The sequence below is a fragment of the Canis lupus genome, chromosome 28 (assembly GCF_011100685.1).
Source record: "Canis lupus familiaris isolate Mischka breed German Shepherd chromosome 28, alternate assembly UU_Cfam_GSD_1.0, whole genome shotgun sequence".
Lineage (NCBI taxonomy): Eukaryota > Metazoa > Chordata > Mammalia > Carnivora > Canidae > Canis > Canis lupus.
The window spans coordinates 30200022-30215517 of NC_049249.1; the positions used below are offsets into that span (position 1 = coordinate 30200022).

General features: G+C 38.3%; 1 protein-coding gene across 1 annotated transcript in view; it reads left to right on the forward strand.

Moving 5' to 3' along the window:
- The window catches only part of INPP5F (inositol polyphosphate-5-phosphatase F), an 87248-nt gene that overhangs the window by 42108 nt on the left and 29644 nt on the right, over positions 1-15496 (forward strand). Inside the window, exons 4-9 of the mRNA XM_038578965.1 lie at positions 6807-6935; positions 7161-7328; positions 8143-8199; positions 10473-10671; positions 11221-11400; positions 12307-12374. Of these exons, the coding sequence (XP_038434893.1) occupies positions 6807-6935; positions 7161-7328; positions 8143-8199; positions 10473-10671; positions 11221-11400; positions 12307-12374 (801 nt within the window). The remainder of the gene's footprint in view (positions 1-6806; positions 6936-7160; positions 7329-8142; positions 8200-10472; positions 10672-11220; positions 11401-12306; positions 12375-15496) is intronic.

The following is a 15496-nucleotide window of genomic DNA, read 5'->3' on the forward strand; positions in this document are numbered from 1 at the left end:
CTGTGTATCACTTTCAGTGTCCTTACCCTTTCCTAGCAGGGCCTCAGGCTCTTTAGTGTAGTCACTATTCTCAGATTTGCTAGGACTTTATTAGAGGAGCAGGAGCAATCTTATTCCAGAATCTGGAATTAATAAATTTTCTAGTTTTCTGCCTTGGTTACCTTTTTACCTCAAGTATAATGTTTGTTTGGCAATTTAAAAAAAATTGACATACTATACAGTTCACGCATTTGCAGTATATAATTCAGTGGCTTTCAATCGGTTTAGAACATATTCATGCATGTTCTTCATGAAGAAGCCCTGTGCTCATTGGCGGTCACTCCTCATTTCTCTCCGAATCCTAGTTCCCTTAGTCCTAAACAACCACTGATCTACTTTGTCTCTCTAAACTTGCTTCTTCTGAACCTTTCTTATAAATGGAATCACATAATACATGGCCTTTTGTGATTGGCTTTGGTTTACTTGGCATAGTGTTCTCAAGGTGGATGCCAGTTGTTTGTATATAGCAGTACTTAATTGCTTTTCATCCCACATATGGATACATTGCATTTTATCTATTCATTCATCAGTTGATGGATATTTGGATTGTTTTCACTTTTTGGCTATGCTGAATAATTCTGTGAACATTCATGCACAAGTTTTTGGTAGACATGTGTTTTCTTTTCTCTAGGGTGTCCACCTAGGAGGAATTGCTGGGTCACATGATAACTCTATGTTTAACCTTTTGAGGAACCACCAGACTGTTTTTCAAAGCAGTGTGCCATTTTTAAAAAATGATCTATACAAGGGTATGAAGAATCCTTGGGGTTCAAATAGACAAGAATATAGATGTTCTTTCTTTTGAGAAAATATCCTTTAAAGTTTTATAGGCTTCTGTCCCATGTCTGCATATCTTACTTGGTGTATCTCATTGCCTTAATAGATAACTGTATCATTTTCCATATTTAGTTTCCCTCTAGACATCTGTTTAAAATTTTAGCTCCAGATGGACATAGATAACAACTTTTAAAGTAAAATCATCTATTTTCCTTTTCTTAAACAGTAGCAGTAACATCAGCCCTTAATCTTGGTTGTGAACTATAAGTGGCTACAGTAATAGAAAAACTAGAGGACCATCAGGGAGCTTGTGGTGGTGGTTTTCTTTTTGAGATGATGTGTATCAAAGCTGTGAATAAGGGCTTAAGCACATACTGTACAGAACTGGCTGGGCCTCTGGGAAAGGGAAGATGATCCCACTATCAGCACTGTATGTTGTAATTCTAAGAGCTCTGTCTAAACAAAGCATCTTCGGACTGGATGTGATCCCAAGAAGTTATTTTCTCTATCTTAGATCTTTAGTAAGACTAAATTTAACCCTTTTAGGATTAAAGGATGTGCTTGTCATGATGAACACTGGGTAATTATAACAAAAACGTTTTTAAAAATGGTAGCCTGCTTCAAAAAAAAATTGTTACCCTTTTATTTTTTTTTTATTTTTATTTTTTTCAAATTGTTACCCTTTTAAAAATGATAGTGGTCTATACTTTTCTAAAGGTAACAATGTGGAAGACTCTAAAATATTTTTTGAATTGTTTAAGGTAAATTTAAATCTGTTTAGAAAAATTGGTTTAAGAGACAGAAAGAGATTTCCAGATTAAGATGGTATCATGAGTTTGTGCTCTCCTGTAGAGATCACAGTCCTCTGAAAAACTTGGGGCCATATTTGAGTTCAGGATTTGGGGGAGTTTCAAAAGGCTAGTCCATGTATTCAATATGTACCCAGTGAGTCTGGGCATTACCCCATAATACATTACATTAATATTTATTGAAGAGTCTTACGAATATTCATACTATGGGGTATAAAGGATGACTAATAACAGCCTCATATCTATTCCGGGCATATTTAGCCATTAAATGAATTTGTTACAAACTTAAAAAATGAACTTCTAGGTTTCAGAGATTTTTGGATTTGAGGGTTGTAGATAAGAAAGTTAAGGGATATTGGGATTGGGTTGTGTTCCAAGCCGAGGAAGGGGGTAGATTGTTTTAAAAAGAAAGAAAAAGGAAAAAAAAGCAAAAGACATTGCCAGGCCTAGAGAGAAGCAGTATCTCATCTTCAGTGGGTGGTCAATTGAACTGAGACCCTAGGCCTCCTGGGTTCTGGGTCCAGAATAAGGAAGTGGGAACTGGAGATTTGGCCCCTGCAGAGTAACTTAACAAAGGGCTATAGGAGAGATGGGGCCCTGGGACCATGCACAGCGCCGAAGTCTGGTGCTGAAGTGCGACTCCCCAGCTCACGAGAGGAGGCTTGTTAGGTTGTCTATTCTGTATGGGATAATCATTCATAAAGAATTCTTCTGTCTGTTAAGCTGGTAGCACCTGCCTTAAGAAATACTAATCTGGGCAAAAGGTAAGGATGTGAATGAACACACTGGCAATCAGCATGAGGTAATTGGGATTGGTAGGAGAGATAATAGAGGAAAATAATGGAAAATGACCACTTGGTTTCTTTCTTAAGGGATCCAGTAGAGTAGTGTCATCAGTGAGGTAGGGCAACCAGAAAAGGAACAAGATTTGGGAAACAAATGTTGATTAGACTGGGAGATGCTGAATTTGAGGGACTAGTGTGTCAGTAGCTGGGAGATGTTATATTTTTGTGAACTCAAAATGAACTCATGAACTCAAAGCAAAAGAATGGCTTTAGAAATATGTAAACATACCAGTAGTTAAAATTAGGAGAGGACAGTGTTTTCTAGGCTGCATGAAGAAGGGGAAGAGAGCTAAGGCAGAACGTTGGGAAATACCACTGTGTTTAGAGACAGAAAGAGATGCCAAGGAAGAAGACTGAAAAGGAGCAGTGAGAGGAGGGAAGAGCCCAGAGTCGTGAGGACCAGAGGAAGAGACCACAGGAGTGATTGTTAGTGTCCTGTTCTTAGAGAATAAGGTTTATCCTTCTCAGAGTTGAAAAGGTCCTGGTTTTACTCTGCCCAGGAGGTCCCATTGGCCTTTCATTCTTTGACCTACATCAACTAGACCATGTTCTCACAATTAGCAGTCACTTGAACCATTTGTACCCTGCTAACTCAGAGGAGATTCTAGGGTTGAGGAATGGATTAAAAAAATACATATTCTGGTAAACTCGAACAAGGTTAAAAGATGGTAAGAGAGGGGCTCCTAGAGATCGGAACAATGCAGAGAGGAGTGAATGAAGGGTCCTGGTCCTCGGGACGTAGCAGGAAACTAGCCTTGCAGAGAAAAAGGGACTCCCCTCCTCCTAAGAGTGAGGAATCCATGGATGCAGGCAAGGTGTGGTGCTACAAGGTTACTTTAGAATAGCTAGGTCTTGAGCATCAGCTTTGAAATATTCCTGGGGGATATTTTGCTGGCTTGAATATTCTTAAGGAATAACTGTGTGACAAATGCATAACATCCAGTTTTGGAAACTAAAATTGCAACAGTCTATAACTAGGTTTGGGCATGTAAGAGTGTTATTAATATGACTAGATAATTACTAACATTCTATATAAAAATTGCTAATCAACAGTTGCTTGGTGTCATAAGCAGAAGCAGCAACGGGACTAATGGGAGAGCGTCTTTTCATTTTTTTTAATAAACTAATTTTTTATTGGTGTTCAATTTTCCAACATACAGAATAACACCCAGTGCTCATCCCGTCAAGTGCCCCCCTCAGTGCCCGTCACCCATTCACCCCCACCCTCCACCCTCCTCCCTTCCACCACCCCTAGTTCGTTTCCCAGAGTTAGGAGTCTTTATGTTCTGTCTCCCTTTCTGATATTTCCCACACATTTCTTCTCCCTTCCCTTATATTCCCTTTCACTATTATTTATATTCCGCAAATGAATGAGAACATACACTGTTTGTCCTTCTCCGATTGACTTACTTCACTCAGCATAATACCCTCCAGTTCCATCCACATTGAAGCAAATGGTGGGTATTTGTCGTTTCTAATGGCTGAGTAATATTCCATTGTATACATAAAGCACATCTTCTTTATCCATTCATCTTTCGATGGACACCGAGGCTCCTTCCACGGTTTGGCTATTGTGGACATTGGGAGAGCGTCTTTTCAAAAATGCTTCTCTACTGCCCCAGTGAATCTGCACCAATGAAGATGGGGGTGTGTAGGGTATATTCATGGAAAAGGGGGAGTTACTGTTTTCCCAGGACTACCTATATGCATGCTCAATGTATGAATCTGGAGGTTGCCGTTTATATTTTACCATCAGAGATTATCCATTCATTTAACAAATATTTATTGAGACCTCTTATGTGAAGTACTACTAAGGGATTAGAGATGCAGGAGTCAATAAAACAAACATGTCTGCCATTATAAAACTTCCAGTATAGTAGATGGAAGTCAGACAATAAACATCTGCATAATAATAATTATGTGTTATGTAGTACATTGGGAAATAATATATGCTATGGGAAATACAAGTTGGACAGAGTAAGGGTAGTGGGGAAAGTGCCCAGGGGTGGAGAGATTGTGGTAAAAGGTCTGGGGAGGGGGTGTACGGGCAGAAAGGACAGCTAGGATAGAGTCCCCAAGGTGTAAGTATTCCAACATGTTGAAGAGCAGCAAGGAGGCCAGTGTGGACACAGTGTAGTAAGCAAGGGGAAGAAAGTGGTAGGTGGTGAAGGCAGTAGAGGGAAGATGAGCATCTGATTTTGGACTGGTTGAGCTTGAGATGCCTGGTGGAAATTCAAGTGGAAATATTGGGATTTGTGAATCTAGAATTTTGAGTCTAGAGAGAGCTGGGCTGGAAATATCCATTTGAGAGGGAGGAGTTGGCATATAGAAGATATCTGAAGCCATGAGACTGGGAGAAATTACCAGGGAAGTAAATGTAAATAGAGATGAGGGTCAAGAACTGAATCTCGTGGTGGTCAAGACATTAAGAAGTCAAATGGTCAGAAAGGAACCAGTAAAAGATATAAAGAAGGAAGACCAGTGAAAGCCAAGTGTACAGTGTAGCAGAGAGGATGAGGGAGCAACGAACTGTGTCAGATACTACTGAGAGTTTAAGGACCAAGAATCCACCACTGGGCTTAGCAAAATAGAAGCTTCATCGTGTTGGTCACAATGAAGATAGCAGTGTAGGCGGAGTAGTAGGGGGCTGACGGCAGACTGGAGTGGCTAAGGAGAGACATGGGAGAAGAGGGGTTGGGCGTAATGAGGAGTACAAAGGAGTGGGACACTGGTTGGCAGAGGAAGAGGCATCAACTGAAGGTGTGTTTCTATGCTGATGGGAGGTGCCCTGGGGAAGGCGGGGAAGAGAGAGCTCCTGGAGCCGTGTCCGTTTGCTTAATTCTTCTCTCCTTCCCTATCAACTTGAGATCTTGTTACTTTTGCTCACTTTTTGGGAAATTGTTAGCCCACTTTTGGCAGGACGACTGTGAGCAACTTTATCTTTTTTTTTTTTTTTTTTTTAGATTTTATTTATTTATTCACAATAGAGAGAGAGAGAGAGACAGAGACAGAGACACAGGCAGAGGGAGAAGCAGGCTCCATGCAGGGAGCCTGATGCGGGACCCGACCCCGGGTCTCCAGGATTGCACCCCGGGCTGAAGGGGGTGCTAAACTGCTGCGCCACCCGGGGATCCCGCAACTTCATCTTTAGTCCCCGTGTGTTCACTGGTAGAGCAGGAGTGGCAAAAAGTTGTAATCAAGTTGCAAAACCCAAGTGATTAGAAACACCCTAGTAGTGGTAATTATTTAGTAAGAAACCAGTTATAATAGGCACTTAGTAATGTTCTTAATGAGAGTCTGCCACTTAGCATAGTAATACAACTAGTATGTTGAAAAAATGGAATTACTGCATATGGTTAATAGAATCTTTGTGTAGGGCAGCCCGGACTGCTCAGCGGTTTAGCGCCACCTTCAGCCCAGGGCCTGATCCTGGAGACTGGGGATCGAGTTCCGCGTCAGGCTCTCTGCATGGAGCTTGCTTCTCCCTCTGCCTGTGTCTCTGCGCCTCTCTGTATCTCATAAATAAATAAAACCTTTAAAAAAAAAAAAAAGAATCTTTGTGTACCTTTCAGAATACTTGCTTTCTGTGTTGAGCTGCATGAAATTACTTGTAAAACCCTTGACTTTAACCAGGTGGCTTTCTTTAGAACCCCTGTACCCATCTCTTAACATGTTCTCATCCTCTTCCTCATCTTTACCAGTTGGACTGCATGTTTCTTGCAGCCTCTACTTACTGCTTCTTCAAATTTAACTAATCTGTGGTCCCAAAGAGCAGGTTTTCATCTGATTCCATTAGTGTGTGTAAAGATGGAAGGAGAAAGAGTGGTTGGAATGTCCAGCTTTTAAGATTCCCAATAGAGCAGACTCTTGACATCTTCTCAACCAAAACACCTCAGTTAACTAGCATGAATGAATATTTTCCACAGCTAACTGTAAAGTAATGCCCCTGGAGCACAGCAGATGTGTATTTTGCAATGTTTTTAATCTTAGATGTCAATTTTCAAAGCATTAATAAACCCTACCCAAAGCATTTTATTCTTCAGTTGTATTGACTAAGAACTTGCTATAATTATGACCCTAACCTGAATTTCCCGCTCCTAAATCCTAAGGATATCCTGTCTTATATTCTTTGCTTATCCTCTACAATAGCTTTCTAATCCTCGAAACCACAGGTGTGCTTTCTTGATCAGTTATCTGCTTGGTCATTTGAATAATAAATCTGGAAGTTTTCTTTTGACCAAAGTGCATGAGCAGTAGCGGCCACTTCTGCACTCATACTTGAACATTTAACAAGCAGATATTAATAACAATTTTCTGTTTCCTTCTAATTATTTAGCTCTGTAAGAAGCATCATTTTGGAATTAACAAACCAGAGAAGATTGTACCATCTCCCGATGACTCAAAGTTTCTACTGAAGACCTTTACGCATATTAAATCGAATGTGTCTGCGCCTAATAAAAAGAAAGTAAGAGTTTAACTAATAGGGGCTTAGAATTCATCTTTGATTAGTTTTAAATTGAAGGGTAATTTTCTTCCCAGTAAACTTGTTTTCAAACTGCTCATCTTATGAAAGCTCTATCTATGCATGGTCCTTGGGATTATATTCACTTCTCTCCTGGGAAGTTGGCTATTATCCACGTAATGCTGTGACATTGAATTCCTGCGGTAATAATAGATTAATTTCTTACAGGTTAAGGAAAGTAAAGAAAAGGAGAAGTTGGAGAGAAGATTACTTGAGGAGTTACTGAAGATGTTCATGGACTCGGAATCTTTTTACTATAGCTTGACCTATGACCTGACCAATTCAGTACAGAGGCAGAGTGCTGGGGAGAGGGACCCCCGTCCCCTTTGGCAGAAGGTACTCCTCTCCTAGCTCAGAGCAGAACAGTTTCAGACCCATTTGGCTTCTCTAGGAAACCACAGACAACATGTTTCTTTTTTCTTTTTTCAATAGTGCTATCTTTTCATTTATTTATTTTATTTTATTTATTTTTTTATGAATTTATTTTTTATTGGTGTTCAATTTGTCAACATATAGAATAAAACCCAGTGCTCATCCCATCAAGTGCCCACCTCAGTTCCCGTCACCCAGTCACCCCCATCCCCCGCCCACCTCCCCTTCCACCACCCCTAGTTCCTTTCCCAGAGTTAAGAGTCTTTCGTGTTCTGTCTCCCTTTCTGATATTTCCCACTTATTTTTTCTCCTTTCCCCTTTATTCCCTTTCACTATTTTTTATATTCCCCAAATGAATGAGACCATATAATGTTTGTCCTTCTCCAATTGACTTATTTCACTCAGCATAATACCCTCCAGTTCCATCCACGTTGAAGCAAACGGTGGGTATTTGTCGTTTCTAATGGCTGAGTAATATTCCATTGTATACATAAACCACATCATCTTTATTCATTCATCTTTCGATGGACACCGAGGCTCCTTCCACAGTTTGGCTGTTGTGGACATTGCTGCTATAAACATCGGGGTGCAGGTGTCCCGGCGTTTCATTACATCTGTATCTTTGGGGTAAATCCCCAGCAGTGCAATTGCTGGGTCGTAGGGCAGATCTATTTTTTTTTTTTTTTTTTTTTTTTTTTTTTGGGCAGATCTATTTTTAACTCTTTGAGGAACCTCCAGACAACATGTTTCTGAACTGTTCTTTCTCTACCTTTTCCAGGTTGATGACCGATTTTTTTGGAATAAATATATGATACAAGATCTTACTGAGATTGGTGTGAGTAATTGTCTCAAAAATATCCTAAGGAGTTATAGTTATTAAGCAAATATTTTAAAATTGTATTAAAATGAATTAAAAGTTTCACTAAAATGAGGTGCCTGGCTGGCTCAGTTGTTAGAGCATGTGACTCTTGATCTCAGGGCTGGGAGTATGAACCTCACGTTGGGTGTGCAGCCTACCTAAAAATTAAAAAAAAAATCTTTTTAAATATCACTAAAATATTTTGCCCTCTAGAATGGGAATTGTTTGGCTAGAAAAGCTAAGGCATTATTTAAGGCAATTCACAACTCCACTACATAGCCACAGACCTAGCTTTTTAGCTAGTTCCCATAGGTTAAGACTGTGCAACTAAAGTCCACATATTTCCTATGAAAGAGAGGTTTTGTTTGTACCCATTGGAATGTGAAGCCCAATTTATCTTTAGTGATACCATTTAACTTTCCTGTCTCTTCATCTGGGAGCTGGAGTAGACAAATCTCTAAGGACATTCTAGTACTGCCAGTATTTGAATCAGGGAAGATAGGGAATATGGTGAGATTATTGCATGAGATTACTTCCAGCTTAATGATTACTTTGTTCCTTTACTCTGTCACATATGTCAGACGATTATGACCATCCAAGGACAATTAATTCAGTCAGTCCACAGATATTCATGGAAGGCTTGCTATGTACCAGTTACTGTTTTGGACACAAAGTGGGCAAATAGTTGAATGAGTAACATGTTTTCTTGTCATTAACTTTTCAAAAATTTCAAACCTTTTTTCTCCTTTCTCTCTCTCTCTCCCCCTTGGCAGTGGTTAGTATAAATGATTTTTACTTTAGCAGTGTCTACCACTAGGTATCTGTCTTGCCTCTATTGAGAATGAGGCTTGAAAATGTTCTCACCTCTTTATATGAGGCTGATCAAACTATGACCACTGAAATTCAGTGATGGGGAGAAAAAGGTTACTGTAATGCAGATTTTTGCTGTTTGCTGACAGATTGAGCTCTAATATGTTTTGTAGAGTTTTTGTCAGACACTTCGAATTACCATTTAAAACTGATGACTTGCAGTAGAGGTGGCATTTGGCAGTGTACGTTTCTCTTTTCCTGTCACGATTTTTGCATGATTCCTAGAACAAAAATACAAATAATGAGGATGGTGGTAAGAATAATGAATGCAAATAGACGCTTCACTTCACAATTTTCAATTCTAACCACCTTCCTAAGATCCTATCTGCATGCTTCATAAAACAAAACAAAACCATGAGACTGGTCCTGGCTTATGTGGTTATGGATGGGAGGTGGGTTTGAAGGTCATGCTGAGGTTAAGGCCAGATACAGTTGTGGAGATGTGAGAGAAAGAGGGAGAACAACACTCTGGAGCCCTTCTTACCCTTTACCGTTCCTGCAGTCAGCTCGGAAATTGGAGTATTCTTAGTCTGAAAGGCACAGAAGGGGACATGTCTAACTGTAATTAATACTCTGCTAATTATGTTGGGTGACTTTGTAAAATAAGTATGGAAAGGATTTTTTTTGGGGGGAGGGGGCATTTCATTTGCTGTATGTACTTTAGTTTGGCAAGGCAAGTTTTTTCCTAAACTAGAAAACAGGTCTGTCTTCTATGCTCATAATAAAGTGTTCAGAGTTAGTTGTATTTTATTAAAGTCTTGATGCAGTGGGGAGTTTAAAAATCAACCTGTATATTATTTTTGGGTTTTGTTGTTGTTGTTCTGTGCCAAGGGGAATAACACAATAGTTAAATTTGTCAATACTTATGATAAGGCAGGAACTATGCCAAACACTTTCTACATTTTACTCATTCATACAGCCTAATTAAGTAATAGTTTTTCCTATTTCTCAAAGCAGGATTTTGAGGCATGGTGAGGTTAAGTGATTCACCAGAGTGAGTAAGAGCTTGAATTCATTACCCAGGCAGTGTGGCTTCTGTCTTCTATGCTGTGGGCCCTCTCAGGCAGCTCTTGTTTTTGTTTTTAAGACATCTCTACACACAATGTGAGGCTCACGACCTCAAGATCAAGAGTCCTGAGTCAGTCAGGTGCCCTTCAGGCAGCTCTTTCTGAATGATGACTATAGAGAAAAGGAAAGGCTCTCCCCTTTGTCCTCCTCCCTCCCTCCTTTCTGCCATTCTCCAATAAGCAGGAAAGATGGTTAAAAAATGGGTTTCTTCTTCTAGTAGACTCACAAATATGTGCTGGCTTCCGTTTGAGTTTAAACAAGTAGCAGTGCTGTACAGAAGAGAGACAACATGATGCTCATATTGTTTTCAGACACCAGAGGTGGACTTTTGGATTCTCCCCATTATCCAAGGTTTTGTGCAGATTGAAGAACTTGTGGTTAATTATAATGAATCATCTGATGACGAGAAAAGCAGCCCAGAGACCCCCCCTCAGGAGTCCACTTGTGTAGATGACGTTCACCCACGGTTTCTAGTGGCTCTCATTTCACGCCGAAGTAGGCACAGAGCAGGTGAGTAGAGGGCTGGAATCGTGTACAAGTTAAATTCAGAGGAAAGTGGTAAAGCTGCAGATGTGTTGAAATGCTAATGACAATAATGGATTTGGAAACATAATTGGCTTTAAAGTGCTCAGTGACTCTAAATAGTGTGATGTAATTGGGGACCAATTTCTAGAGGGAGGTGAATGGGGGAGAGTTAACAAAAGCAGAAAGAAAAGGAGGTATATATATGGAGAAGAGAAGAGAGTCACTTGGGATATGCTTCTAAATACCATTGTTCCCACTGACAGCATGTATCACGGTAATAAATCCTTTCTGAGTGCTAGAACCCTTGGGAAAACCCTTCCCTTTCAGTTCACAGAAAGTATCTTCACTTCAACTTTTAAAAAACAATGATGCATATAGTTATGAGTTTTGGGGAAGTTGTTGCTGCTCTGTCTGGCAGTTTCACATTAGATCCTTGGAGCTCTGCTGAAAGGCATACTTGGTTAAGAAGGGTGTCTAATCAGACTCAATAATTTTTTTTTATGTTGCTGTTTTCTGTTTTAACTGTCTTTTTAGGAATGCGTTATAAACGGAGAGGAGTGGATAAAAATGGGAATGTTGCAAATTATGTGGAAACTGAGCAGTTAATTCATGTTCATAATCATACTTTGTCATTTATTCAAACACGAGGCTCTGTGCCTGTCTTTTGGAGCCAGGTTGGGTATCGATACAATCCACGACCCCGGCTGGACAAAAGTAAGCCTGTCAGTTACTTGGTTTGCAAATGATGATTTCAGAGAGAATTTTTTTTTTTTTAAACATTAGGTACTTCCTGGGTTTGGATTTGCTGGATTAGATACTTCATTTAAAACAATAACCCATGGTGAAATTTAATAGTGAAATAGTATTTGCAAGAGTAATAACCATTATTGACCATCTGAGTAAGTTATTTAACAATAAAAAATTCCCTAACAATAGGGTAAAACATAGCTTATTTCACAGATTTTAAACTGTTGTTTCCTTGGGGAGTACTTTCTTAAATGCTTACTTTCAGAAAAGGGTAAATAAATATAGCCAATATTAATAGAAGCAGAAAATATCTGAAGATGGCATCTACAAAAAATAGATATGTCTTTACTCAGATGTCTCACTGTGAGGGGTTTGTTGTTGTTTCAAATATTGAGGATTTAACTTCTTCCAGTATTTTAACTGTAGCACTGGAATAGCTAAGTAATGTCAATCTAACCAGATTACTCAGTGAGGTTGATTTTTAAAATTGTTTACAGAATATTTTCCTCCCCAAACTCAATATATATTTATGAGAATCCAGTAAACCTTCAGTTTTTAATACTCATATTTGTAGAAAGGTTTTTAGTCTCTTATAAACTACATGGAATCCTGTTTCTAACAATAGGCCGGATGCATGGACAATAAAGGTCCTAGTCTCACAGTGTGCACTTCCAATGTAGTTCAGTTCCAGTTGAGAAGAAAGGAATCTAAGATCTTTGTCTTAGCATTTTATTATAAAATACTGTTTTAGACCATCTTAGTTACATTTGGTTGTCAATAAATTATTGAAAAATAAAAGTAAAGATGGAATAGACACTAATTGCTGTCTCAAACATTGGAAGGAAAAATAGATTTTGTATCACTTCTTTGTAGGTGAAAAGGACACTGTTGCCTATTTCTGTGCCCATTTCGAAGAACAACTGAAAATTTACAAAAAACAGGTGGGCTTTGATCTGTAGTAATAAAATGTTCCTTCATACTCAACCATGGATATGTATCTGTTTCTTTAAATTTTATGAAAATAACAATGTACTATTTGTAATTAAGCAAAATGGCATCTTGTCATGAAGTTGACCATATAAGCTAATGGAATTTTCAATATTTTTTAGGAAGAATTATCACTGTACTTTAGAATATTTTTAGATAAGAGATTAGTCTACTGCTGGTTCATTATTACAGGCCAAGAGTATCTAGAGTAAGAAATGAAAGCCATCTCTTTGTACAACATAGTTGCACCTCCTGAAGATATTAGTGTATCTCTCAGTATCCTTTTTTTCTCTACCCATCTTTCATGTGTAGGAATATGATCATGTAGACTAAAATCAAGTGAAAACTGTTAAGAAAATTCCAAGTTCAATAAGATGACCAGGTTTCAGATACAAGATTCATATAGAATAATCAGTAAGTCTTATCCATTAGCAATGAGCAGTCTGAATGTGTAATGCTATAGGATGCATTTTTCTGACAGTCTTCAACAAAAAGAAAGAAGAAATTACCTAAAACCCAATAAACATACAAAAAAGGTAGCATGTGTATGGAGGCGGGGGGTGGGAGGAAGAATGACTAAAGAACACAAAAGAAAAACTGAATAAATGGAGAGAAAATACCATGTTCCCGGAACAAGGGACTACTACTGAATAGGTGTCAGTTCTTCCAAAATTAATATATAAATTTTGTGCAGTCCCAAAGAAAGCTGAGCAGGAAAATAAAAAGCAAACCCTCAGATGAAAGAAATTATAATGTTTGATAAGCAAAAAAGGCAGGTAATTGAGGAAATGAAAACTCACACATTACTAATGGAAATGTGTTGGTACAGCTGTTTCAAATGGTATTATCAATCAAAATAAAATATGCGTATATTGTTAGTCCAAATAGTTTTGCTTTTTGATATCTATCTATGTATTATATACAGAAATCACTTTCTGGTAGATATGGACCTGAATGTGAAAAGTTAAACCATAGGGGACCCCTGGGTGGCTCAGTGGTTGAGTGTCTGCCTTTGGCTCTGGGCATGATCCCAGAGTCCCGGGATCGAGTCCCACATCAGGTTCCCTGAGTGGAGCCTGCTCCTCCCTCTGCCTATGTTTCTGCCTCTCTGTGTGTCTTTCATGAATAAATAAAAAAAAAATCTTTAAAAAAAAGAAAATTAAACCATAAACCTTCTAAAGGAAAATATGGAAGGTCTTTTTTTTTTTTTTTTTTTTAAGACTCAGGACCTTAGCTCAGCCTCACTTTGGTGCCCCTAGAACATCTTTTTGACCTCAGGTCTTAATCATTACTTAAAAAGTGCTAACTTGATGAGAAAATATCAATACATTTAACTTTACTAAATTTTTAACCTTTATTGAAGTTTTATCATTTATTTATTGAAACTGTGTTAAACTTAGGACTAAAATCACCAACCATGATGAAAAAATTAATAAATTAGACTATTAAAATAAAGAATTTCTGGGGGTGCTTGGCTAACTCAGTCCAGAGAGCATGTGACTCTTGATCTTGGGGTCGTGAGTTCAAGCTCTACATTAGGTATAGAGATTACTGCTTCTCTCTTCCCTCACACTACTCTCTCTCAAATAAATAAATCTTTTTTAAAAAATAAGGAACTTCTGTTATTTAAAGTCACTGCTAAGAGAACAATAGCAATTCACAAAGTAGGAGAAGATATTTCAGATTTTTTTTTTTTAAAGATTTTATTTATTTATTCTTGAGAGAAAGGCAGAGACACAGGCAGAGGGAGAAGCAGGCCCCATGCATGGAGCCCGACGTGGGACTCAATCCCAGGTCTCCAGGATTACACCCTGGGCTGAAGGCAGCGCCAAACCGCTGAGCCACCCAGGCTGCCCAGATATTTCAGATTTTTAAATACATAACTAGGACAAAAGACTCCTATCTAGAGTTGTTAAAAAAACAAAACAAAACAAAAAACAAAAAAAAAAAACCTCTTATAAAACCCTAAAAAAAAAAAAAAAAAAAAAAGGATATATGTCCTAAAAGAAAACTGGACAAAAGATTTCAGCAGATGTTCCTGAAAAAGTATATTTAACATGCCAATAAAGCATATGAAGGGTGTTCCACTTCATCAGCCATTGGGGAAATGCAAACTAAAACAACTTACACACCACAATGACTACAATGAAAAGATAGTATATGCCAAGTTTTGTTAATAAGGATGTGGAACAACAGGAACTCTAATAAAAAAATTTCTAAAAATCTACCTGAGAGAAACACGTGTTCAATCCAGGAGGCATGTACAAGAACATTTATTGCAGCATCAAAGTAACCTGTTCTTCAGAAGGTCAACAGAATAAAGTATGGCACATTTAAAATGTTGAATACAGTTGCTTAGAAATGAGGTAGATCTGTGTATACTAGCATGGAAAGACCTTAAAATCACATAGTAGAATGAGAATAGACTGTGTAACAGCATATGGTGTGTTGCCATTTAAAACCCACCAAACAAAAGCGTATTATTTATATACATGTAATTCTTTTCCATATATATATGTTCTCACACATCTATGGAGTGCACGTTTATATAAGCATACTTTTATATGGGCTAAAAGAGAACCTACCACTGCCCACCAGTGTAACTCCAGGGAAGGCTGTGGGTCTGGGTTGCAGTGAGGAAGGATTTGACCTTTATCTACATTTGAACTTTTTACAATGTGAGTTAAGTTCATGTATCAGCAATATGTAATTGCTGATAATATGCTAATTATAACTAGCATTACAGAGAATAAACCACTGTTTAGATGTTAATATATAGGGGCACTTGGAGGGCTCAGCTGGAGGAGCCTGTGATTGTTGATCACGGGATCATGGGTTTGAGCCCCATGTTGGGTATAGAGATTACTAAAAAATAAATTAAAACTTCTTAAAAATGTTAACCTGTAATCATTGTGAGAATTGTAACAATACAGAGATGTATGAAGGAATTGGAAGAAATAACCTCTCATCACCCTCATCCCTACTCTGTGTTGACTTTCAAAACCTGTTTGTACACATCAGTTTTATCAGTGTATGTACTGAGCAGACCCCTCTTCCTTTCTAACAGTACCCTAGA